General features: G+C 39.6%; 1 protein-coding gene and 1 long non-coding RNA gene across 3 annotated transcripts in view; one reads left to right on the top strand and one right to left on the bottom strand.

Moving 5' to 3' along the window:
- Window positions 1-7,834, bottom strand: part of HACD2 (3-hydroxyacyl-CoA dehydratase 2) — a 121,973-nt gene extending 114,139 nt beyond the window's left edge. The window contains exons 1-2 of the mRNA XM_047735219.1: window positions 7,624-7,834; window positions 4,623-4,740 (exon numbers count right to left, since the gene is read on the bottom strand). Of these exons, the coding sequence (XP_047591175.1) occupies window positions 4,623-4,740; window positions 7,624-7,778 (273 nt within the window). The 5' untranslated portion in view covers window positions 7,779-7,834. The remainder of the gene's footprint in view (window positions 1-4,622; window positions 4,741-7,623) is intronic.
- A 178-nt stretch (window positions 7,835-8,012) lies between these two features.
- LOC125103293 (uncharacterized) lies at window positions 8,013-27,113 on the top strand. 2 transcript variants are annotated; one of them, XR_007128346.1, is made up of 5 exons: window positions 8,013-8,650; window positions 22,646-22,696; window positions 24,072-24,161; window positions 24,582-24,660; window positions 24,971-27,113. It is a non-coding gene; the product is annotated as an uncharacterized LOC125103293 (long non-coding RNA). The 2 variants fall into 2 exon arrangements; XR_007128344.1 differs by having other exon boundaries at window positions 24,559-24,660.
- The last annotated feature ends 171 nt before the right edge of the window (window positions 27,114-27,284 follow it).

Here is a 27,284-nt window from a genome sequence, read left to right as displayed (position 1 = left end):
TCCCCATTCTCTCCTCCCCACAGTTCCTGGCAACCACTAATCTACTTTCTGTCTCTAGGGATATGCCTCTGCGGACAGTCACATAAACAGAATCATATGGTGTGTAGTGCTTTGTGTCTGGCTTCTTTCACATAGCACAATGTTTTCAAGAGTCAGCCGTGTCATAACATGTATCAGTAATTCATCAACTTTATGGTATGGAAATTTGTTCATCCATGAATGATATTTTTAAAATCTATTTTTTGCTACCTATGTTAATTAGCTCTCAGGATTACTCAAGATTCAACTCAAGACACACCATATGTATTCACACATTCACCTCTTGGCTTACAAGATTATCAGTATATTTTATTTTCTGTCAATTTAAAAATCATTTTGTACATTATGGTATTGGTTGTATTGTGTTTCGGTACTTTGATAAATATTTATTGGGCTTTCTAACTAGCACCGCTTTTTCTAGAAATTACCCCTTCCCTCCAACTTCTATATGGTTAATGTGATCTTGTTCCCGTCTACCAGCTCCAGGAATGAGACCCTGATTCAAGATAGACAAATTAGGCCCTTCACTGGCAAAGCGGAATTGGGTGTAGGATTCCACTTCCAACTAGCTTATCTCTTCATTGCAAGAGTAAATCTCAGGAGTTTTTGGCTATTACCATTTTTTTTCCATGTAGACTAAGAAACCAAGAAAACCAGTGTGCAAGAAGAATCAGAGACAAAGAGAGAATAGCAGAGATAAGAGATGGAGCAGGAATCCCTGAGATCCCAGCAGGCTGCATCCCTATCCTTGGATTCCGTGAGATATCCTATAAACTTATCCTAAGTCCCCTTACCATTTAAGTGGGTTAAGGCGGTTTCTGTAATCTCCAGCCAACAGCCCTAATATAATCATCTACCCAATAAAATTTTAAGGTCTTTAGCAGTAAGGGCTCAACCTCCATAGCACACATTACAACAATTCAAATGCATACTTAATCAAATGATCACCTATGGAGTACCTTGCAAAATTATCTATAAAATGCACTCAAGACATTCTCCAATGAGTATGTAAAAAAAAATTAGGATTGGTGTCTTTTTGTTTTATTTTATTTTATTTTTAAGATTTTATTTATTTATTTGACAGAGAGAGATCACAAGTAGGCAGAGAGGCAGGCAGAGAGGGAGGGGGAAGCAGGCTCCCTGTGGAGCAGAGAGCCCGATGTGGGGCTCGATCCCAGGACCCTGAGATCATGACCTGAGCCGAAGGCAGAGGCTTTAACCCACTGAGCCACCCAGGTGCCCCGGGATTGGTGTCTTTTTATAAAAATGCTGTATTATTGTATCACTGACTCAATATATCTTCGCACCCATTTTGCAAAACAGTAATTTCCTCAGAAGTGAAATCATCTATTTTATTGTACTACTCCATCCCATTTGCTCTTGCCTGATATTTAAATCTTTTGAAAAGCACAGTGTTACATTTTCCTTAGAAAATTGGAAGCTTCTCACAAACAACAAGGAATCTCTATTCGATTTTTAAGCAAACTCCCACAAAATCTACTAACAAATAATCTTCAGGGGCAGCTGGGTGGCTCAGTACGTTGTGTCTGACTTTGGCTCTGGTCATGATCTCAGGGTCCTGGAATCAAGCTCCTACTTGGGCTCTGCACACAGCAGGGAGTCTGCTTGTCTCTCTCCCTGCCCCTTTCCCCCAGCTCATGTCCTCATGTCTCTCTCAAATAAATAAAATATTAAAAAAAATTCAGCGTACAGAAATACAAGTAAGTAACCTCATTTATAGTGGTGTGCATTTACAATGATGTGATGCACACACACACACACACACACACACACTATTACTCAGCCATAAAAAAGAAAGAGCTTGCCATCTGAAACAACATGGATGATTCTAGAGAGTATTATGCTAAGTGAAGTAAGTCAGAGAAAGACAAGTACCATATGATTTCATTCATACGTGGGATTTAAGAAACCAAACAAAGAAAAAAAAAAGACAAATCAAAAAATACACTTTTATCTTTAGAGAACAAACCAGCGGTTACCAGAGGGAAGGTGGGTGGGGGATGGGTGAAATAGATGATGGGGATTAAGAGCACACTTACCATGATAAGCACTAAGTACTACACAGAATTGTTGAATTATTATATTGTACACCTCAAACTAATACAACACTGTATGTTAACTATATTAGAATTATAATTTAAAATAAGGCAAAAAGATGCAAAAAGATAAAAATCAAAGATATAGAATGTTGGGAATTAAAAAAAAAAACCCAACAGACTCTTAAATACAAAAACAAACTGGTGGTGGCAGGAGATAAGTGAACAGATAGAGGAGATTAAGAGTACACTTATCTCGATGAGCTCTGAGTAATGTATAGAACTGCTGAATCATATTTCACACCTGAAATTATTAATATTGTATGTTAATTATTTTTCAGTTAAAAAAAGTACAACGTTATCGAGCATACAGAGATATAAATGAATGACCTCCCTGGAATCATTCTCTCCTTTTCTCCTCTCGAAAACAAGATATACTGTCAAACATGAATCATTCCCAGAAGGATAACTAATCTGTAATACAATGACACTGTGCACACGTAATTATTAGACGATAGAGGTTTCGGAGGCAAGAAATGTTCCTTCACCGACAACTCAGGAGACACAGTTTCCAAGTCTGCTCTCTTTCCCCAGGTTGAGGAGCCTGCTGCTGTAACTGAAACTGCAAAGCTAATTCCCCGCTCTTCCTGGGAGTCCTCACTTCATTTTGCAAAGTTCTTTTCCCAAAATCAAATCCAGGATTTGTCACCTAATTGGTTCTCAGTGGGGATAACAGAGATAAAACCAAAAATCCAAAATGTTTTCTTAAATCCCTGTTAAAAAGTCTATAGGGATAAATGGGCTAATCCTTCAAAGTGTTAAGATTTGGTTCCTGAGTGGATTTTGTAAAACACATTAACGTCACTACCTTCTCTAAGACATACTGAAATTTAAAAAATTATACTTCCAATACTACAAAGGCTTACAGAGACAGAACCCCTTTAAATTACTGAAGAATTCCAAGAGAGTACAACTGTGTACCGTGTCAAGCACTGGGGCAGTTTCTCATGGCCTTGGCCCCAAAGCTTCTTTGTAGCTGAAGAGAACTGTCTTGGCCAAAGCTCTGAGAGGCAAAATACTATTTACTTACTATTGGCCCCTTCCAAAAAAAAATTTTTTTAAACTCTAAGTTTAACAAATGGCCCACACAAGGACTTGCTGAAGTTCCCTGAGACTCAAACTGTTAGGGCAGGAAGAGATTTTGGAAACCTACTTTAACCTAATTATTTCACAAATGAGAAGAAGGGGTGGACAAGAGATAAATGACTTGCTCAAATTCACAGAACTGATCAAACCAGCAGAGTTAGAGTATGGGTCCTCGATTCACAGCTGGAAGCTCACTTCCCCCTACCATCTGTCTAAAATGTGTAAAATGGACAGTTTTGAAACCTCAGCTTTCTGAGAGAAAAACCAAAAAAAAGGGAAAACTACAACTTTCTGTTTCAAATGTGACGCTGAGAGATTAAAGTGTTACATGTCAATTCCTGACAGTAAAAGGTAATATCCATCCAAATGTTGTGATGGACTTGCCCTGGAGGCTAAGTGAAATGAAACCGAACACAAGATTTTTGCTGCAACCTGAAGGTTTTTTTGTTTTGTTTTGTTTTGTTTTTACCATTTTTTACTATTATGAACTATAGTAACTATTGATTCTGTGTGCCCAAAGCTACCCCATTCCTCCTTTTCCATTAACAAAGCCTATAGTCCCTTGACCAGAAGGATGGGCACATGTCCTAGACCTGGCTAATCAACAATCTCACATCACAGGTCTAAGTAAGGCCATAAAGAACCCTTCCCTAGAACTGTGATACAGATGTGGAGAAAAATAACTCCTCCCGCTTTCCTATCATGTGGAGAAGGCAGTCTGCAGTAGGAGAGGTTAAGACCAACATTCAAAGAGAAACAGACATAAAGGAGATGAGAGATGGAAAGAGTCTGGCAACGTCAAATCCTTGGGTCTCGTTCCTGAGTTGGTTCCTTTGAGTCAGTAAGTTAACCCTTTATCAACTATAAAGCCAGTAAATTCCTTTTTCAGCTCAAAATACTCTGAATCGAATTTCTGTCACTTGCAACTCAAAAATGCTAACATATACTGACCCCAGGAGACAGAACTAGATATGCTATTCTTAATACAGGGAAACTAATGAACATTTATTTAAGAAAAATGTTTTGATGCATGTAGTCAGGCTCTACTGTTTCTTGTACCTACCATGTCTGACATCCTACACTCACCAGCTTCCCTGTTTCCATTATAACCTGGCTGCTGAAAGTGTGTGACTTTGCTAACAGTTTCCTAGGATTTCCCTAGACTAAAAAAAAAAAAATCCTATTATACGCTTGTTTCATTTGATTTTCAATAGAAGCTGAATGTAAGATATGTTCTAGGTAATATAGATTAAATGAGATTTTACCTTATATAGACTGTCAAAAAGATAATCTAGTCATCAACATTATAGTATGCCATGTGGCAAGTTTTCAAATTTTTAACAATAGACACCAATAAGAACAACAAATCTCAGGACCTACCTCTAGTAAGGCTCCAGTTTGGAAGAATTTCAAAGGCTTTTCAATGGAATAATAAAGGCTATGATAGCTACCTTTAGCCAGGTATGCTCTGACGAGACCAACTGCTATAACCAGCCACCTATGAGAAAGAGGAAAAATAGCAATCAGGATATTAAAAAAAAAAAAAAAAAAAAGGTAGGTCAATAGGACTGGGGGTAATAGAAAATTTGGTGACAACACATACTGTTAAAGGTGACCTCAAGAATCAGTAACCCAGATTTATCAACTATGGCCCTCAAATGCCAAGATGTAATGCACAGAAATGTCGCATCACCAGCACCCAAGCAAGAGTGCTCAGCAAAAGCAGAGTGGCACCTCACCCATCTGGAGCTCAGCTTTTTGGCAAACTTGCCTGTTGAGAACAAGGCCAAAATGAAGAGAATAAGCTAAATTGGTCCTTGAGCAGCTAAATTAAGTGCCAGAAAGTCTAAGACGAGAGAAAAAAGCTGTTAAAGGAAAATTTTAAATGGCCTGTGCAGTCAAAGACTCTGTAATAATAATAGAGTGGAGGAAAGATGTTTTAAACTGTTTTCACAAGTATCTCACAGAAACATACCCATACCCTACTCTTTTAAAATTGCGAATGAGATAAGAATAAAAGGGACGCCTGGGTGGCTCAGTCATTAAGTGTCTGCCTTTGGCTCAGGTCAGGATGCCAGTGTCCTGGGATGGAGCCCCGCATTCCGCTCCATGCTTGGCGGGAAGCCTGTATCTCCTTCTCCCACTCCCCCTGCCGTGTTCCTGTTCTCACTCTCTCTCTCTGTCAAGTAAATAAATAAAATCTTTAAAAGCAAAAAAAGAAAAAAGGTAAAAATAAAAGGTTGGTTTAAAAAAAGATTTTCTTAGCTGAATTTCCCAAAATCAATTCAGTAAAAAAAAGCGCCAGATCAATACAAAATACAAAATAGGGGAACACTTAAGCATATCACTGTGAATGTTACATTTCTGTTCTGTCCTTCTCAAAATGAATTTCTCCAGTCCTGTAATTTTAAGTACCATAGTGCAACAAATGGACCTTTATTATTAAAGGATTATTATTAAACCTTTATTATTAAGGTTTGTCTCCATAAAAGCAGTAACAGATTTACCTAAACAAATGTACAATCCTAACTAGGCAATGGGTTATATGGTCTATGTTATTTTCAGAAACTATCATACAAAGATATCAAATAAGAATTTGCAAAAGAAATGAAATCCTTAATGGTATAACTGTCCCAGGACTAGCAACCTACAAAAAAAAAAAAAAGACTACTTTCTCTCAAAATCCCAATTTCTTTTCTTGGCTTAAGACACCACTCCCCATCCTCCATCACCCAGGAATAAAGGCTTCTTTCCTTCTTCCCCAGTGTACCTTAAAATCTCTCTCCAGCCCAATGCTCTCCTTAATGGCCTTGCCTACAAGAATTCACATATAAATACAAATACTAACTCCTGAGAGGTTCTTTTAAAAATCACTCTCTGACCATTTATGCAATAAAGAAAACTTGCATCTGTATTATTTCTCCACTGGCCTGGGAATCAAGGGAAATAGTTTTTAGATCTAGATCTATTACTAGCAAGTCAAGAAAGTCACAACCTCTCTGAACCTAGGTTTCAACACCAGCCATTTCTAAAGAAGCAATCAAGTCTACAATGCTCCCTATATAACTGTGTGAAAAATGCAAGGTGCTGAAATGCTAATCTGACATTAGCATTTGTGTTAAAAAGGGCGTGTGTCTATGTGTGTGTACAGATTTGCTTTCATCAGCATCTGGAGGAATCACAAAATTAGCACCTCCTGGGAGGGGGATCTGGGTGGAAGGGAAGGGTGAGAGGGAGTATCACTGTATGCTCTTGGGTATATTTTTGAATTATGCACCTGCCAATGTAGTACCCATTTTAAAAATAAATAAAACTAGATGTTCACCCTACAATTCTTTAAACTTCTCTGCATCTTTGAAAATTTTCATAATAAAATGTTAGCGAAAATCTTTTACAAATGATGGCTGGCTCAGTCGGTACACCAAGCGACTACTGATCTCTGGGTTGTTTGTTCGAGCCCCACATTGGGTGTAGAGATTACTTAAAAATAAAATATCAAAAAGAAAAACATAACAAATTGTCTGATCCTGTGATCCTCCGCACCAAAACTAAGGGATCAAAGAACTGGAGGAACCCTGGAGATCACCTAATCCAAACTCTTTAGTTTTACAGATGAAAAACTGAGGACAAGAAAAGCAAAGTGATTTATCCAAGGTCACACAGATAGCGTCAGAACTAGAACTAAAAACCTGCTGTGACAAGGGATGGGCTAAAATGGAGAAACAAGAGGAGGTAAAACCTGTTTAAAGCGTCTATCTCCCTCCTCCCCAGAAACTCTGCCTTCCACCTTCCCTACCCCAATCCATCCTAAAAAGTCTCAGCTGATCTAAAGCACAGCTTTGCTCATGTCACTGGTCAAAAACTTTGAACGCTTTTCCATTACCTTTCGGATTAAAGCTCAGTCTGGACTTTGAAAACAGCCGCCTAAATAAATGGTCACTCTGCAGCCACAGCTCCCTCTACTCCCCTTGGGGGAAATGGCTCGTATTCGTGACTAGCCGCCGGGGCTCTCCCCGGCGCAGCAGAATAGCCGGCACGCCGCGCCGCACCCCACCCACCCAGCCCAGACTGACCCCTGACCAGCCCACCCGTCCTCCCAAGGCCCTCGGGACCAGCGCCAGGGCGACTTTCCCCGTGTCCCCCTGAACCCCGGGAACTCCAGCTCGGGCACACCCAGTGCCTGAGAACTTGCTCGGCCCCCGCCCAGGGGGGAGTCCCTGGCAGGCACCTGGTCCGATTCGGCTGCCCTCAATGCCCCGGAATCCGAGCCCGTACACCCACCGCCCCGGCTGCCCCGCGCGCTGGCCCGGCCGCTCGGCCGGCCGCAGAGCCGCCCTCCCCGGCCCGGCTTACTCCCCGCCTCCCCGAGCCCCGGCCTCACCCGGCCGTCATCACCACATTGTAGATGACCAGATACGCCGTGGCCAGAGGCCCTGGGCCCTTCTTTTTCCGCGCACCGCCCGCTTCGCCGGCCCCGGCCCGGGCCCCCCCGCCCCCATTCCCCTTCGTCGCTGCAGTCGCCGCCGCTGCCGCCATGTCAAGCCACCGGAGCACGCTCTCCTTGCGCGAACACAGCAGCCCGGACAAGGCACCGCGAGGGGGCGGAGGGACGAGGGAGAGGCGGGGTCGAGTCCGCGGGGCGGAGCCAGAGACAGCGCCCACGGCGGCCGCCATCTTGAAAGAGGGCAAAGACACTCCTGACGCTCCCGGCCTTTCAGCTCGTTTCAAACGCCAGTGCCATCTTGGATCACGGTAATCACCGCCTCTTTGCGCTCCGGGTTATACTCTCTGGCGCCATCTTGGATTAGGTCAGAGTCACCTCCGTCGGTAGTCCAGCAGTTTCTAACATCTGGATGCGTTGTCGTCCTTGACTGTTTCTCCCCGTATAAACTCTGTCTCCATGATGGATCAAGAAAATGATGCTTTCCTTCTCCCTTTTCATCTTCTTCCAGTGGGTGATCGAACAACCTGCCATTTTGGGTCAGGGTAATTGACGCCGATATCGCTTCCCATCAACCCCAGAGGCGGGAGAGGAATACACTTTTTGGCGGGTTCTCTTTGCTCCTGCACCAGCAGCCAGGTTGAAGGTTCAACCTTCGAAAGTTTCTTACCTGGCTTTTAAATTTTAAGTTACTAGTACAGTGGAGAAGGTCAACGAGAAGTGTGCCCCCTTTTTTTACTAAAGTCGTACGTGTGGTCTAGGTTCCAGTGTCATTTGGGAAGGTCTGGAAGGTTCAAGTGCATCTTCCAGCCTGAAGCCCTGTGGGATCACCTGTCGCCGAGGCGGGACGAGGACGAGGTATTTAGGTGGTCAACTAAGGGTGAGGTGCCGAGTGGAGCAAGTAACTTCCCATCTACAGTGGTCAAAAACAGAAGTGTTGGCTTAAACGGAAAACCTGACTGCTGAGGTAAACAGGGAAGGCTTATGGAAACTGTTTCAGCCAGCTGACCCCTCTTGCTCATTAAGTGCTTTGTTCTGGTTTTTTTTTTTCTTTAATTTGTAAAAGGCTCCTACAGCTAATTTTCACACAGATATCTTAAATGAATTGCTGTATACATAGTGGTATAAAATATTTATCCATTCTAGCAAGTAGAGCTTCTGTGAGGTTGCACAGGGCGGCGGCGGGGGGTGGGGGGGGTTCTTTGCACTAAATGAGAGACAGTCTTCTGTCTCCCAGAGACCATATAGAGAGAGCTGGTGGAAAATAAATCTATATTAACTGGTGAAAGGTCTTATCAGTTAGGAAGTTATTGCAGTAATCCAAGCTATAGTGATAGTGGTTTAGGCCAGAAAGGTTGTGATTGAGATGATGGAAACCTGATTGAATTCTGGACATATTTTTAAAGAGCTGGTAAGATTTGTGGATATATTATACGTGGAGTATGAGGTAAAGGAGACATTGTGAGCAACTTGGAAGAACCGAATTGAAGAAAGTGTTTTGAAGGCAGAAATGGGGAGTTTTGCTTTTTTATGTGTCAAATTTGAAATTTACATTAGACATCCAAGTGGCGATATTGAGTAATCAATTACATTTAGACCAGGTGCAGGCAAAACTGTTCCTTCTGTAGGTTCCAAGAGAGAATCCATCCATTCCTTACTTCCTCCAGTTTCTAGAAGTTGCTGGCATTCCTTAGCTCACAAGTTACTTCAATTTGCCCTCTCTGAACTTCCACCTGCTTTCTTAAAACAACTGATCTTTGTGATTGCATTGGGCTCAACCAGATATTCTGGGATAATTTCCCCATAGCAAGAGCCCTAACTTCATCACACCTGCCCAGTGCCTTTTGCCATATAAGTAATATTCTGGGGATTAGAATAGCGACCTATGTGGGGGCCATTATACAGCCTACCACATTCCATTGCCCCCCCCCAAAAAGACAAGCAAGAAAACCCCAAACACTTGAGAAAAATTATGTTATTTTTAAACCATTATTAAATTTTCAGGGAAAGTAAGGAATCTCCAAAGTGGGAACTGGAAGTGGGGAGAGGGCTTTTGTTGGTGGTGGTTAAGAATAGTAAATTGAGGGGCGCCTGGGTGGCTCAGTGGGTTAAGCCGCTGCCTTCGGCTCAGGTCATGATCTCAGGGTCCTGGGATCGAGTCCCGCATCGGGCTCTGTGCTCGACAGGGAGCCTGCTTCTCTCTCTCTCCCCGCCTGCCTGCCTCTCTGCCTCTCTGTCTACTTGTGATCTCTCTCTGTCAAAATAAATAATAAATAAAATCTTTAAAAAAAAAAAAAAGAATAGTAAATTGAAATTACAACAGTGTCAGTTAGCAAAAGCCAAAGCCAGGATTTCTCTGAGGGCAACCACTACGACCAGGGCTAGGACTGAGAGACTAACCAAGAGAGATTTCTAGGGCCCCTTTTATAAGGGTGCTAATCCCATTCCTAATCACACCCCGAAGGCCCCACCTCGAAGTACTAGGGTGTTAGGGATCAGGATTTCAATACGTACATGAATTTTGGGGGGACACAAACACTTAGATTAAGGTGTTATTTTCCTTGGCAAAAGGGATTTTGCAGGTGTGATTAAATCAAGGTGTTTGAGGTATAGAGATTAGTCGGATTATCTGAGTGGGCTCAATGTAATCAAAAGAGGGAGGCAGAAAAAGAATCAGTCAGAAGGGGAAGTGACTGTAGAAGAAAGGCAAAGAGAGATGCAATGTTTCTGGCTTTAAAGGTGGAGGCAAAGGGCTTCTAGAACCAGGAAAATGTAAGGAAATGGATTATCTCTCTAGCAAGAAATGCAGCCTCGCCAACATCTGATTTTAGTCCAGTGAGACCCGTATCAGACTTCTGACCTACAGAATTGTAAAATAATACATTTGTATTGTTTTAAGCCACTAAGCTCGTGAAAATTTTAATAGCAGCATCAATTGGAACCTAAATCGGAACCTAAATACAGCTAATACATCTCCATCACTATCAATCAAAAAAGCATTCCTAGTGATAACATGATGAAAGATTCTGTTCATCAGAAACACATAACAATCATAAAAGTGTACATAATTACATGACCTCTGCTCTAATGTTCCAGTTCTATGTAGAGAATAATAACATTATTGGGTGACATTAAGGAAGACCTAAAATAAGTAGAGGGATACTGAGTTTGTTACCAGAGAACCGGTTCTGAACTCAGCTTCAGCTGCTTGCCACTTGAAAATCAACAATTGAGACAAGTGATGGTGGGAGAGGAGGGTGACTTTACTCAGGAAGCTGGCAGCCTCGGAAGATGGTGGCTTCACATCTCAAAGACCATCATCACTGTCTAGGTGTAGCTGCAGGTATTTAAAGTGGATGGCAGAAGAAAAGGGAGGGAGGCTATCTATAGGAGAAGCAGGTGCCCAGGCAGTTAGTCCTATGTCGACATGACCCTGAACAGACTTACTGGCATCAGCCCCAGCTGCTTTAGAATGTAATCAGGCCTTATATTCTGGCAAAGTTTGGTCCTTCACTCCTTAAAGGCCAGTGGTCTACAAAGCTCAAGGAAAGTAAGTTAGTTCTGCCAAAGACCAGGGACTTATTTAGGTCAGGAAGCAAGAAGTGCATAAGCTTGAAGCAAGTTAACCCTTAAAACTGGTTGGAGTGCTGTTACAAATCATAAATTGAAAGACTCCATATGGTAAAGGTAACCGTTCTCCCTAAATTAATTTATAAATTACATTAGATCTCAAATCAGAATTTCCTCAGGTGGTTATTGTTTGTTCATTTTGGTTTTTGTGGAACTTGATAAGGAAATTAAAATTTTACAAAGTGTAAACGTTCAAAATTTGTCAAGATATTGGGGTGTGCGGTTGGGGTGCCTGGGTGGCTCAGTGGGTTAAAGCCTCTGCCTTCGGCTCAGGTCATGATCCTAGGGTCCTGGGATTGAGCTCCGCCTCGGCTCTCTGCTCAGCAGGGAGCCTGCTCCCCCCCCCCCACCGCCCCGCCTGCCTCTCTGCCTACTTGTGATCTCTGTCTGTCAAATAAATAAAAATCTTAAAAAAGATATTGGGAGAATTTGATCTATAATAGATCAAGAATTATTATAAATTATAGTAAATAGGACAGTATAGTATTAGTATAGGAATGGCAAATAGGCTGATGAACCAGAATAGAGAGCCTAGAAACAGACCCAAACATATATAGTCACTTTGGGTATGACAGAGATGCTGTAGAGAAAAGATGGGCATTTCAATAAAAGCTGCTAGAACAGTTGGATATCCATATGGGGAAAAAAAAATTCCCTTCCTCACAGTGCACACAAAAATCATTTCTAGGCTTAAATATGAAAGACAACAATTAAAGTTTTTAGAAAGTACTATAAGAGAGTATCTTTATGATCTCAAAGGTAAAGAATTTTAAAAGAAGACATAGAAAGTATCAACTGTAAATGAAAAGACTGATACATTTGACTAGATTACAATAAAGAACTTCTTTTCATCAAAAGACAGCATAAAATTAGGGGGAAACCCCATAGAGTACAGAGTGGGAGAAGATACTTATCACACACATAATTAATAAAGGACTAGCCTTTACAACATAATGAAAACTCCCTCAAATCAATAAGGGATAATCACATTGAAAAAATGAGCAAAAGACTTGAATAGGGACTTTATCAAAGAAAAAATATGACCAATAAACATATGCAAATATCCTCAACTTCACTGGTAATCAGGGAAATGAAAATTATAACTATAGTGAGATACTTTACATTGAGATACATTTTAGCCATCTTCCAGGGTGGCTGAAATGAAACAGTTTGAAAATACCAGTTTTTGGTGAGAACATCGTGCAGCAGAAATTCCTGAAGCCTGCTGGCGGTGTTGATGCATTCACTTCAGAAAATGGTTTGGCTTTATCTAGGAAAGTCAAAGGTACCCATGATTGATATTCTACTGCCAAGTAGATACCCTTGAATGCCCCTAGAATACATATATCAGAAGATTCAAAGCTTTGTTTATTACAGCCCCATACTGAATACAACACAACATCTTATATATAGTGGAGTAAATAAATAAGCCATGAAATGTTACACTGGGTTACCTTACAGCCATGCTCTATATGACAACTTCGATGAATCCCATAAACATAATATTGAGTGAAAGAAGTAAGGCATAAAGGAATGTATGTAGCCTGATTCATCTAAAGTTCAAAATCAGGCCAAATGAAACTACATTTTGGGGGTATATATACATAGGTAGGTGGGAAAACTATAAAGAAAAGCAAAGAAGGGATCACCACCAAAATCACAGTAATGGATTCTTCTGGATTAGAGCTGGCCACCTGACATAGGGGCAATTGATTAGGAGGCAGCCCTCTCCCTCATCTTTTTATCTTCATAGAAAAGGTGACTTCTACACCAAAGGGGAATATACGAATCATTTCCAGGTTCCTATATAATGGAGACCAACTTAGGTTAGTTAGACAGAAAAGGAATGCATTGTAAGGTCAGTGGGTAGCTCACAAAATTAATGGAAAAGTTAATGAATGAGGTTTGGAACATGGACAGGAAGCCATTGGAAATTAGGCAACTAAAAGAGAGACCAGATCAATACTCAGGAAGAATCTGGTTATTATCCAGAAGCTTCTGTCATTGGCCTGGCTACCTCTGGACGTTGAATGCTTCCATTACTGGTTCTTCTACTACTCCTGAAAGATTCAAAACTGCCATTTGCTTCTCTGTGTTACTAGGGGGTCAGGGTCCTAGGAGCATCTGACTAGAAGGTCACATACCCAAATTCTAGAGACTTTGTTGTTGGGTTAGGAGCTATTAGCCTACACTTGAGCTTCTTTCTTGAAATTCCCTCCAAATAGTGTGTTTAGAACTGCATGGTCAGAAATGAAAGACATCTATCAAAAGGAATATGAGAAGTAAACACATATGGTCCCCACAGGAAGGAGGAAAAAGATATATGAGTAGTTAAGATTTGTGAAATTCACTGGGCCATGTTTTTACTGGGGGACAAGACATTATGCACAGTCATTGAATTGAAAGGCAGCCAGCCTTTTTCTTCCTTCTGGCTTGTAGTGTACCATTCTCTCTGTCTCTCTTTTTAAAAATTTTAATTCCAGTGTGGTTAACATAGAGTGTTATATTAGTTTCAGGTGTACAAAATAGTAATTCAACAATTCTATGCATTACTCAGCGCTCATCATGGTAAGTATAGTCTTAATACCCATCACTTATTTCACCTGCCACCCGCCTCCTCTTTGGGAACCATGAGTTAGTTCTCTATAGTTAAGAGTCTTTTTTTGGTTTATCACTCTTTCCCCCTACTTAGTTCCTTTATTTTGTTTCTTAAATTCCTCATATGAGTGAAATCACATGGCATTTTTCTCTGACTGACTTATTTTAGTTAGCTTCACCCATGTTCTTGCAAGTGGCAATATTTTGTTCTTTTTTATGGATGAGTAATATTCCGTTGCCCTCACCCCCATCTTCTTTATCCATAGTAATGCTGCAGTACACATTGGGCTGCATATTTTTTTTTTAATTAGTGTTTTCATATTCTTGGGTAAATAGTCAGCAGTGGAATTACTGAATCACATAGTATTTCTATTTTTTATTTTTTTTGAGGAACCTCCATTCTGTTTTCCACAGTGGTTGTACCAGTTTGTATTCCCACCAACAGTGCACAAGGGTTCGTTTCACATCCTTGCCAACATTTGTTTCTTGTGTTATTGATTTTGACCATTTTGACAGATGTAAGGTGTTACCTCATTGTGGGTTTGATTTGCATTTCCCTGATGTTAGTGCTGTTGAGCATCTTTTCTTGTGTCTGTTGACCATCTGTATGTCTTCTTTGGGAAAATGTCTCTACATGTCTTCTACCCATTTTTTAGATTTCTCTCTATGTGTGTAGAGCTGTAGAAATTTTTCTTATATTTTACATACTAACACTTTATCAGATATGTCATTTACAAATATCTTTTCCCATTGAGTAAGTCATCTTTTAGTTGATTATTTCCTTTGCTGTGCAGAAGCTTTTAATTTTGATGTAGTCCCAGTAATTTATTATTGCTTTTGTTTGCCCTGCCTCTGGAGACATATCTAGAAAATGTTGTTAGGGCTGATAGAAAAATTACTGCCTGTTCTCTCTTGTAAGGTTTTTATGGTTTCAGGTACTTAATTCATTTCGAATGTATTTTTGTGTTTGGTATAAGAAAGTGGTCCAGTCATTTTGCTAGAAGCTGTCCAGTTTTCCCACCACCATTTGTTGAAGAGATTTTTTCACATTGTATATTCTTGCCCCCTTTGTCAAAGAGCAAGAGACCATAACACTGAGGGTTTGTTTCTGGGGTTTCTATTCTGTTTCATTGATCCATGTGTCTATTTTTGTGCCAGTACCACACTGTTTTTATTATGACACATTTGTAACATAACTTGAAATCTGGAATTGTGATACTTCTGGCTTTGTTTGGGGGGGTTGTTTTGTTTTGTTTTGTTAAGATTTTATTTATTTATTTGACAGAGATCACAAGTAGGCAGAGAGGCAGGCAGAGAGAGAGAGGGAAGCAGGCTCCCCACTGAGCAGAGAACCCGACTCGAGGCTCGATCCCAGGACCCCGGGATCATGACCGGAGCCGAAGGCAGAGGCTTTAACCCACTGAGCCACCCAGGTGCCCCTGGGCCGGGGGATTTTGAGATGCTTTGGCTCTTCAGGTTATTTTGTGGTTTTATACAAGTTTTAGGATGTTTTTTAAAGTTCTTTGAAAAATGCTGTTGGTACTTTGATAGCAATTGCATTAAATCTGTAGATTGTTTTGGAAAGTGCGGCCATTTTAATAATATTTGTTCTACTAATCTATGAGCATGGATTGTCTTTCCATTTCTTTGTGTCATCTTAAATTTCTTTCAGTAGTGTTTTATAGTTTTCAGAGTACAGGACTTTCACCTCCTTGGCTATGTTTGTTTCTAGGTATTTTCTTATTTTTGGTGCAATTGTAATTGGGGTTGATTTCTTAATTTTGCTTTCTGTAGCTTGCTTATTAGTGTATAGAAATACAACAGCTTCTGTACTTTGATTTTGTATCCTGTAACCTTACTGAATTCATTTATCAATTCTAGCAGTTTTTTGGTGGAATCTTTAAAGATTTCTATATATAGTATATCAACTGCAAATAGTGGAAGTTTTGCTTCTTCCCTACCAAATTGGGGGCCTTTAATTTCTTTCTGTTGTCCGATTGATGTAGCTAAGACTTTTGATATACGTTGAATAAAATTGTTGAGGATTTTTGCATCTATGTTTATCAGAGATACTGGCCTGTAGTCTCTCTTTTTTTTTTTTTTAAGATTTAAAGATTTTATTTATTTGACAGACAGAGATCACAAGTAGGCAGAGAGGCAGGCAGAGAGAGAAGGGGAGAAGCAGGCTCCCTGCTGAGCAGAGAGCCCGATGCGGGACTTGATCCCAGAACCCTGAGATCATGACCTGAGCCGAAGGCAGAGGCTTTAACCCACTGAGCCACCCAGGTGCCCCCTATAGTCTCTTTTTTGAAAGCATCTTAATCTGCTTTTCATATCAGGGCAAAGCTGGCCTCATAAAATGAATTTGGATGCTTTCCTTCATCTTCCATTTTTTGGGATGGTTTGAGAAGAATTTTAAAATATTTTGTGCAATTCACCTGTGAAGCAATCTGGTCCTGGACTTTCATTTGTCGGGAGTTTTTTGATTATTGATTCAATTTCATTGCTGGTAATTCAGTTTTTGGAGGCTTCTCTGTATCTAGGAATTTTTGCCTTTTTTTTTTTTTTTTGGATGAGTCTGGTTGAAAGTTTACCAATTTTGTTATTTTTTCGAAGAATTGACTCCTGGTTTCATTGATCTCTTCTGTAGTTTCTATTTTGTTTATTTCTGCTCTAATCTTTATTATTTCCTTACTTCTGCTGGTTTTGGGTTTTGTTTGTTCTTTTTCTAGTTCCTTTAGGTATAAGGTTAGGTTTTCATCTGGGATTTTTCTTGCTGCTTGAGGTAGGCCTGTATTGCTATAAACTTCCCTCTTAGAACCACTTTTGCTGCATCCCAAAGATTTTAGACTATTGTGTTTTCATTTTAATTTGTCTCCATGTATATTTTTTATTTCCTCTTTTATTTCTTGGTTGACCCATTCATTGTTTAGTAGCATGAATTTAATTTCCATGTATTTGTAGGCTTTCCAGATTTTTTTTTCTTAAGTTTGATTTCCAGGATCATAGTGTTGTGATCAGAAAGGATGCATGATATGACTGCAGTCTTTTTGATTTTGTTAAGACTTGTTCTGTGGTCTAATATGTGATCTATTCTGGAAAATGTTCCATGTGCACTTGGAAAGAATGTTTTCTGCTCTTTTAGGATGGAATATTCTGAATATATCTGTTAAGTCCATCTGGTCCAGTGTGTCATTCAAAGATCTGTTTTCTTGCTGATTTTCTGTTTGGGTGATCTATCCACTGATGTAAGTGGGGGTGTTAAACTCCCCTCCTATTATATTACTACTAATTACTTCCTTTTTGTTATTAGCTGCTTTATGTATTTGGATGCTCCTATGTTGGGTGCCTAAATAGTTAAAATTGTTATATTTTCTTGTTGGATTCCTCCCTTTGTGATTATATAATGTCTTTTTTTGTCTCTTGTTACAGTCTTTGTATTAAAGTGTATTTTGTCTGATATAAGCATTGCTATCCCAGCTTTCTTTTCATTCCATTTGCAAAATAAATGCTTTTCCATCTCTTCACTTTCAATCCTCATGTGTTTTTAGGTCTCAAATGAGACTCTTGTAAGCAGAATATAAGTGGGTCTTGCTTTCTTAATCCATTTTGTCACCCTGTGTCTTTTGTGTTTTTTTTTTCTTCCCTCTGCCCCTCCCCCACCCCACCCTCCACCACATGCACACCACCCTGTGTCTTTTGATTGGAACTTTTAGTCCATTTATATTCAAAGTAATTATTGATAGGTATGTACTTAATTGTCATTTGTTATTTGGTTTTTGGTTGTTTTTGTGTTTTTCTCTGTATTTTTCTTCTCTTGCCCTCTTCTCTCATGGCTTGCTGGCTTTCTTTAGTGATATTCTAAATATCACTAATTTCTTTATGTGATATTATAAATGATATTTATTTAGTGATATTCTATTGGATTCCTTTCTCTCTTTTGTTTTTGTTTTGTTTGTTTGCATATTGCTGGTCTTTGTTTAGTGATTACCATTAGGTTGTTATGTAACTTCTCATGTGTATAGCAATATATATTAAGTTGATGGTCATTTAAGTTTGAACCCATGCTAAAAGCACTAAATTTTTACTCCTCTCCCTTCCCTGTTTTAGGTATATTCTGTCATATTTTATCTCCTTTTATTTTGTGAATCCCTTGACTGGTTTTATAGGAGGTATACTTAATTTTACTTCTTTTGTTCCTCCTACTTTTTTTTTTTTTTTTAACTCTTATTGTCTTTCCTTTCCACTCAGTAAATCCCATTTAACATTGCATATAAGGCTGGTTTGTGGTCTTTTGTTTGTCTGGGAAACTCTTTATCTTGACTCTATTCTGAGTGATGGCCTTGCTGGGTAGAGTATTCTTGGATGTGGGTTTTTTTTTCTTTCAGCTCTTTGAATATATCATGTGACTCCCTTTTGGCCTGTGAGGTTTCTGCTGAAAAATTAGCTGATAACCTTGTGGGGTTTCCCTTGTATGTAACTGTTTTATTTTACTTTTAAAATTCTCTCTGTTTTGCTACTTTAATTATTGTGTGTTTTGGTGTGGACCTCTTTGGGTTGATTTTGTTGGGGCCTCTCTGTATCTCCTGGATCTGGATTCCTGTTTCCTTCCCCCAGGTTCAGGAAGTTTTCAGCTATTATTTCTTCATATAAACTTTCTTCCCTTGGTGGGAATGCAGACTGGTGCATCCACTCTGGAAAACAGCACAGAGGTTCCTCAGAAAGTTGAAAAGAGAGCTACCCTATGACCCAGCAATCGCACTACTGGGTATTTATCCTAAAGATACAAAGGTAGTGATCTGAAGGGGCACATGCACCCAAATGTTTATAGCAGCAATGTCCACAATAGGCAAACTATGGAAAGAACCTAGATGTCCATCAACAGATGAATGGATAAAGAAGATGTGGTGTATATATACAATGGAATACTATGCAGCCATCAAAAGAAATGAAATCTTGTCATTTGCGACAACGTGGATGGAACTAGAGGGTATTATGCTGAGCAAAATAAGTCAATCAGAGAAAGACAATTATCATATGAGCTCCCTGATATGAGGAAGTTGAGAGGCAACGTGGGGGGTTTGGGGGGTAGGGAAGGAAAAAATGAAACAAGATGGGATCAGGAGGGAGACAAACCATAAGAGACTCTTAATCTCACAAAACAAACTGAGGGTTGCCAGGAGGAGGGGGGTAGGGAGAGGGTGGTTGGGTTATGGACATTGGGGAAAGTATGTGCTATGGTGAGTGCTGTGAAGTATGTAAACCTGGCAATTCACAAACCTGTACCCCTGGAGCTAATAATACATTCTATGTTAGTAAAAAATTAAAAATGAAAAAAAAAAAAAAACAACTTTCTTCCCCCTCCATATAATGCAAATGTTATTACACCTGGTGGTGTCACTTAGTTCCCTAAGTCTATTTCATTTTTTATTATTATTTTTTCTCTCTCCTGTTCGGCTTAATTGCTTTCCATTACTCTGTCCTCCAGATTGCTAATCTGTCCTACTTCCTCTAGTCTACTATTTATTCCATCTAGTGTTTTTTAATTTCAATTAAATTAAATTTCATCTCTGATTGGGTCTTTACAGTCTCTCTTTGTTGAGGTTCTCAGTGAGGTCCTCCACTCTTCTTAAGTCCAGTGAATATCTTTATGACCATTACTTTAAAATCTCTATCACACATATTACTTATCTCCATTTTGTTAGCTCTTTTGCCATTTTGTTCTCTTCTTTCGTGTGGAACATATTCCTCTGTATCCTCTTTTTTTCCAACTTTGTTTCTATGTGTTAGGAAATTCAGCTATGTTTCCTGCCCTCGAAAGTAGTGGCCTTGTGAAGAAGAGGTCTTATAGTACCCTGCAGTGCAATGTCCTGTATTCAATAGAACCTGGAGCTTCAGGGGTGTCTCCTATGTATGTTATGTGCATCCTGCTGTTGTGGCTGAGCTACTTTGGCCTTCAGTCCCATCCTCAGTGATGTCTCTCTTTGCCTGTTATAGGCAGGATTTGGTCCCTGTGTTGTTAGTGGGCCAATACAGGGCTGCCTTGGGCTTGAATTGAATCAGATCATTTGTTTGCAAGATGTGGTAGCCACGAACTGCAGGATGCCTTCTCTTTGTTGTTCCTTGAGATGCTTTCTTTGGTGGGCAGGGCCTGTAATCAGACCAGATCTTCCTTCAGCTCACTGCTGGGGCTACAGTCAGACTTTTCTGTGTGGTTATCTGCCCCTGTCCCTGGGGCAGGAGTCACTTTGGAGTGGTGCTAGCCCCTATCAGGGCTGCTTGCATAATGCTGGGCTTGTGTGGCACTGTTTTTGATGGGCTCCAGCCAAGGGCATATTGCAAGGGGCAGGTCTGCAGGAGAATGCCAGGGCTGTGTGTCTGTGCAGCGTTAGCAAGGTTTGTTGGGTCTCTTGTGGGAAGAGTCCTGGAGCTGAGGCCTGGCTATAGCGGGACCTATAAAGATGTAAGACATCCATTAAAAAGGTTCATTATTGAAAGTCTAAACAATTTGGCTTCTTGGACAACCAGTGTGAAGGAGCTTATCTGTCTTTAAAATTGCTTGAGCAGGTCACCTGTGTGGTTCAGTCAGTTAAGCGGCTACCTTTGGCTCAGGTCATGACCCCAGGGTCCTGGGATCAAGCCCCATGTTGAGCCCCATGTCAGGCTCCCTGCTCAGTGGGGAGCCTGCTGCTCCTTCTCCCTCTGCCTGCCACTCTGCCTGCTTGTGCTCTATCTCTCTGTCAAATTAAAAAAGGAAAAAAAATCTTAAAACTTCTTGAGCAAGCAAATGCCTCTCTAGGACCAGGCTGTTTTCTGCACTTTATGGGTATTATGAATGTGTTCAGACTGACTTCCTGGACTCTGGACCTTGGTCTGTTCTAATTCCTAGCTATTCTATCTACCTCTGTCTTGATCTTCTAGTTGGACTTTTGACCTGCTTTGACCTAAATGACCTTGGTTGGCATCTGTGAGTTGATATCTTACATTCCCTTTAAGGATCCCCTTCATATGTACCTGGTTCTACCAGTCTCTAGCCTTTTAGAGATTCTTCAGGGCAAAGCTGTCCTGCCTCCTATAGCTTCCTTCTCTGCAGGAAGTCAGGTTTCAGCTTTTGTGCTCTAAGTCAGTTACCCACTCATTTGTTTGCTTTCTGTCTTCCAAAAATCTGGTATTTTTCATTTGTCTTCTCCCATATTTATCTTTGAAGGGTTTATGGCTTTTAAAAAATTATTATTCCTTTACTCTCAGTTTAGCATGGGTTCCAAAGAGAGCAGAGTGACCACTTATTTTCAGTAGGTCCTCTTTGGCCTCCACTCCTGCCATAATAGCTACTCATTTTCTAAGTCCTTAGTATTCTGCTTCTCCAGAAAATAGACCCCTCTGCTTTGAGCTCTCTAGACAATTTTTAAAAAGATACCTACCCAGCCATTTCCCGGGACTGCTTAACAAAGCACTCTTTGTTCTGTGGCTAATATGTAGTCAGGTACAAGTCAATGGGAATTAGTTTTTGTAAGTATCAATTAAAAATTGGGAATTTATCCATCTCTTCTGAGTTATCCAATTTGTTGGCATATAGATCTTCATAATATTCAGTTACAATTGTTTGTATTTCTGGTGTTGTTGGTTTTTTTTAAAGATTTTATTTATTTATTTGACAGACAGCAAGAGAGGGAACACAAGCAGGGGGAGTGAGAGAGGGAGAAGCAGGCTTCCCACTGAGCAGGGAGCCTGACCTGGGGCTGGATTCCAGGAGCCAAAGGCAGCCGCTTAACGACTAAGCCACCCAGACACCCCTCTGGTATTGGTTGTTATTTCTCCTCTTTCATTAGTAATTTATTTGGTTTCTCGCTCTCTCTTTTTTTTTTTAAGGAATCTTGTTAGAGGTTTATCAATTTCATTGATCTTTTCAAAGAACCAGCTCCTGGTTTCATTGATCTGTTCTGTTTTTTTGTTTTTTGTTTTTTTTTAGTTTCTATGTCATTTTTTTTCTGTATCATTTATTACTGCTCTAAGCTTTATTTCCTTCCTTCTGCTGTGTTTGGATTTTGTTTGTTCTTTTTCTAGCTCCTTTAGATGTAAAGTTAGGTTGTTTATTTGATATTTTTCTTCTTGAGGTACAAAGCTTTGCTACAAACTTAGCTCTAAGAACCACTTTTGCACATCCCAAAGATTTTGGACCATTGTGTTTTCATGTAATTTTTAAAAATTTCTTTTTAATTTTTTGATTGACCCATTCATTGTTTAATAACATGTTATTTAACCTCCTTGTATTTATGCTCTTTAGATATTTTTTTCTTGTGGTTGATTTCTAGTTTCATAGAGTGTGGTCAGAAAAGATGCATGGAATGACTTCAGTTTTTTTGAATTTGCTGAGACTTGTTTTGTGGCCTAATATGTGATCTGTTCTGGAGAATGTTCCCTGTGCACTTGAAAAGAATGTGTATTCTGCTGTTTTAGAATGGAATGTTCTGAATATGTCTGTTAAATCCATCTGGTCTAGTGTGTCATTCAAAGACACTATTTTCTTGTTGATTTTCTGTTTGGATTATCTATCCATCCATGTAAATGGGTGTTAAGGTCCCCCATTATTATATTAATAATGATTATTTCTCTTGTGTTTGTTATTAACTGTTTTGTGTATTTAGGTGCTCCTATCTTGGGTGCATAAATATTTACAAATATTATATCCTGTTGTTGGATTGTCCCCTTTATTATTATGTATTATCCTTCCTAGAATGAAGCATTGGCAAGAATGTGGAGAAAAAGGAACCCTCCTGCCCTGATGGTAAGAATGTAAATTGGTACAGCCACTGTGAAAAATAGTACGGAGGTTCCTCAAAGGATTAAAAATAGAACTACCCTACAATCCAGGAATTGCACTACTGGATATTTACACCCAAAATGCAAAAACACTAATTCAAAGGGATACATGCACCTATGTATATTACGGCATTATTTCCAATGGCCAAACTATAGAAGCAGTCCAAGTGTCCATCGACAGATGAATGGATAAAGAAGATATTTTATAGACACACACACAATGGAATATTACTCAGCCATAAAAAAAATGAAATCTTGCCATTTGCAAAAACATGGAGAGAGCTAGAGAGTATAACACTAAGCGAAATAAGAGAAAGTCAAATACCATATGATGTCACTCATATGTAATTTAAGAAACAAAACAAATGAGCAAAGAAAAAAAAAAAAGAAACAACCAAGAAACAGACCATTAACCATAGAGAACAAACTGATGGTAACCAGAGGGGAGGTGGGTGGAGGGATAAGGGACATAGGGGATGGAGATTAGAGTACACTTACCATGATGAAAAAAAAATCAAATGAGCTATTATTGTAGGAGTGCTTTATAAACTGAAAGTTACCACCAAAACTAAAAATTATTATTACATGAAAAAAAGAAAATGAAGTTAAGATTTTTTTGGTAATTATGAATCTGTGTGTATATATCCATAATATACTCCTCATTTAGTAAATTAGATTTTAGTTATTTTGCCACATGTTACCCCCCTCCAACTGTACCTGTGTATAGAACTGTTGATCTTCACAATGTTTTTTTTCATGGGAGTTAATGTTACTTAAATGGCAAATAGATCAAAGATAAAGAAAATGGGGAACTAGGGCGCCTGGGTGGTGCCTCTGCCTTCTGCTCGGGTCATGATCTTAGGGTCCTGGGATCGAGCCCTGCATCAGGTTCTCTGCTCAGGGGGAAGCCTGCTTCCCTCTCTCTCTCTGCCTGCCTCTCTGCCTGCCTCTCTGCCCACTTGTGATCTCTCTCTCTCTGCCAAAATAAATAAATAAAATCTTTTTTAAAAATGAGGAACTCTTTAGAATAAAGGTATAGTGCAATTAAAGTCAAGCTAAGTCTGAGAAATTTCCTCTTAATTGCAAAATAAGTCTCATAAGGTCAGATGAGCTTTTCTCTTGTGACTATGAAGAGGAGAGTAGTTTGGGAGTTAAAACTTTGCCTTAGAACAAGTAGGCAGTTGTAGCATTTCCTAAACTCACAGCAATTATTTTTTTGTACAATTGCATGGGAGCTTTCAGATTCAAAGATCCTTCTCTGGGACGTGGGTGAGCTTAAATAGTTCTCTTCATCTTTCATTAGCATATAACTTTTTCACATGTGTATTTTGTTTCTGCAGGAGTATAATCAGTTCCTTGAGAGAGGATATTTCAGACACATCTTAGCATCTCTGACTACCAGAAGAATAGGGGCTTACTTTCAGGAGCAGGTAATGTTCATGAGTTCATTTATTTTTATTTTTATGTTTTAGGGGTGGCTGGGTGGCTCAGTCAGTTAAACATCTCTTGATTTTAGCTCAGGTCTTGACATCGGGGTCATGAGTTCAAGCCCTGCATTGGGCTCCACATAGGCATGGAGCCCGCATTTAAAAAAAAAATAAATCCATCTTCTTTTATTTTTGAGAGCAAGCAAACATGTGTGCACATGCTAGCAGGAGCAGTGAGGTGGGGAGAGGCAGAGAGAGAATTCCAAGCATGCCCAACAGGGGGCTTGATCTCATGACCCTGAGATCATGACCTGAGCTGAAATCAAGAGTCACGTGCTTAACGGACTGAGCCACCCAAGCACCCTGCGCTCATTTAATTTTTATAACAACCATGGGGGAGGGGCTATTACTCTAATTTTATAGACGAGAAAACTGAAGCACAAACTACACAGCTCCAGTAGGAGGTGCAGCTGGAAACGACTCCCCTTGGCTGATTAACCAGGTTTGCTAAGCCCTACCCTAGTCTCCTGTAGTGTTTGTCTTCAGTGAACAGGTCAGGTGCTTTCTGGAGAGAGATTTGGGACTTCATGGACCTTACAGAATAGGTTGTATGTCTACTTGTTAATAAGTACTTGACGAACCTGGCCTGAGGCTCTCTTTCACTTTAACATAGCACCTGGAATAAGCTTGTGGAGGAGCCCTGTAACTCCACCTCTCTTAACTACTGGAGGCTACTAATGTCTGCCCAAAAGAAGCTAGTAAGTGTGAATGACCAAATCTATAGGTTAATTTATAATTTTCTTCTTTCTTAGTTATCTCCAACTAGAAGAACTCTAGTCCCAGAGTCCAATAATGTGAGGATTTATTACACACTTCCATGTGGTCACCACTGGGGCAACAACAGTTTCTGACATGAAGCCCTCCCCGCAGAATGTCAGCATTTGGAACACAGCAGGGCCTGCGGGCTAAGATTTCAAACAAGCAGCAGTTAGAAATTTTAAAGTTGTCTCCAAACATTGTAGGTCCTCTGGCTGTCTCCAGTTCCAGTGATCAAAGCCACTGAAGGTAAATTATTGTAGCTGTCAGAATGGCCCCTCCCACTTCCCTTTTGGGTCACTGTCAAGGAAATCCTACCCTAGTGACCCTGTCTCTCCTCTGCATCTATCTCAGATGGCCCCATTGGATTCTCTCCTAACTCAGGTAGCTCCAGGTTCCAAAAACACCCGAGATTGTTGTCCTGGCTGGTTGTTTCGTATCACAAGTAATCTGGTAATTGCTTCTGAATTGCAGGTCTACTTAGATTCGGTGGTGAGGAGCATAGAACTGGTACTTTTAAAAGTCTTAAAAAGTGGAAAATATGTGTGAATATAAATGGCTAATCACAAACTATAACGTAGGTATTGAGTCTATATTATCAATGTAATTGGTGAAACTATGGACCATGCCCTCCAGACTGATTTCACACAAACATTTAAATTTTAATTTCACTGTAATTTCAAAAGTAATATGCATGGTTCAGGTAAAATTTGGAGTTCTCGTTTTTCCCTAGTCTATCTGGAACAGCGCTTATAGAACTTTACAGAAAGTTTTAACCTGTGCTGTCTGATCAGGTAGCCACTAGTCACATGTGACTACTGAATGCTTGAAATGTGGTTAGCACAACTGAGGAACTGAATTTGAAAATTTATTTATTTTAATTAACTTAAGCTTAAATAGTCACTTGTGACCGTGGCTACCATATTAGTCATAATGGAAGTAGAATTTGATGATGACCTTATAACAGGATAGTCAATTATGTTTCAGCCACAAAGTAACCTAAAATCTTGGTGATTTATAAGAATCAGGGGGAAAAGAGCCTCCTTAATGACTAGCAAGGATGTTAGCCTCCCTTTCAAAATACAGTGAAGGAGTTCCTACAGGGTAAAGACAGTAGTATCATTTGTATTTTCTTGAAAATTGGAGAATTGAGTTTCTTTAGAATTCAATTATCCTTAATCTCCTTGATACTTATTAGCATTGATTTATTAATAACCAGTAAGATGTGAAAAGTAAAATTCAAAACACTTTGATTAAAAAGTAAAAGAGACTATATAAAGTTAGAGCTGACAATAGCCATCGTGTCTTTTTAATTATACATAGATATATCATTTAATATGAAGTTCTGCAATGTAAACAGCAACTAATGAATTTTTGTGTGTTTGGGATGAAAATGGAATGGGAGAAAATTTCTTTTTTTTTCCTGGTGCAGAATATTTATAGTCAGTTTTTCCCTAGCAAGGAATAAAAAGTCCTTTTCTTTAAAAATAGTAATTTCCTCACTAGGAATACTTGTAGATTGTGGTTGCCTAAAAAAAAAATGAAAAAAATTAAATATTTATTAATTGGACAATGGATTATTTCCCTCCAGACTACATTGTAGAATCATAGAATCATCTAACCAACATTTATTAGCATGCCTTGATTCTTTCTAGAGTATCTATAATATCATTTGAACCCTCAAGACATACGGGACTCACCATCTGATAACAGATTTCCGATAGAGCAGGAGGGTTATCAGGAATTTCCTCCTAACAAGTGTTTCAATATCAAGACACAGAAAGATAGCACTTGATTGCCAATTACAAACCGCAGCAAAATTACAAATGCAAACCAAGCCCTCGTTAATAATATTAATGATGATGATGATTTTGTCACATGCCATAAATGTCATATAGATCTTAGCATTATGAAGATTTGTTAGATAGCGAATGTATGGAAGTTATCTATAGAATTGAACCAAACTGATGCTCAAGAGAGATTTTGCACAAAATTTGCAAATTAGGCTACCCGGTGTGAACAAGATCTCTGTAAGTTGTTCTGTTCCAAAGTGAAACACAACCATCTCAGCCATTCATACAGCACAGCTTTTTTATTTTTTTATTTTATTTTATTTTTTAAAAGATTTTATTTATTTATTTGACAGATCACAAGCAGGCAGAGAGGCAGGCAGAGAGAAAGGAGGAAGCAGGCTCCCTGCTGAGCAGAGAGCCCCATGCGGGGCTCAATCCCAGGACTCCAAGATCATGACCTGAGCCGAAGGCAGCGGCTTAACCCACTGAGCCACCCAGGCACCCCACAGCACAGCTT

Source organism: Lutra lutra, chromosome 1 (assembly GCF_902655055.1).
Source record: "Lutra lutra chromosome 1, mLutLut1.2, whole genome shotgun sequence".
In the NCBI taxonomy this organism is placed as follows: domain Eukaryota; kingdom Metazoa; phylum Chordata; class Mammalia; order Carnivora; family Mustelidae; genus Lutra; species Lutra lutra.
This window is presented reverse-complemented; position numbering and strand designations above follow the sequence as displayed.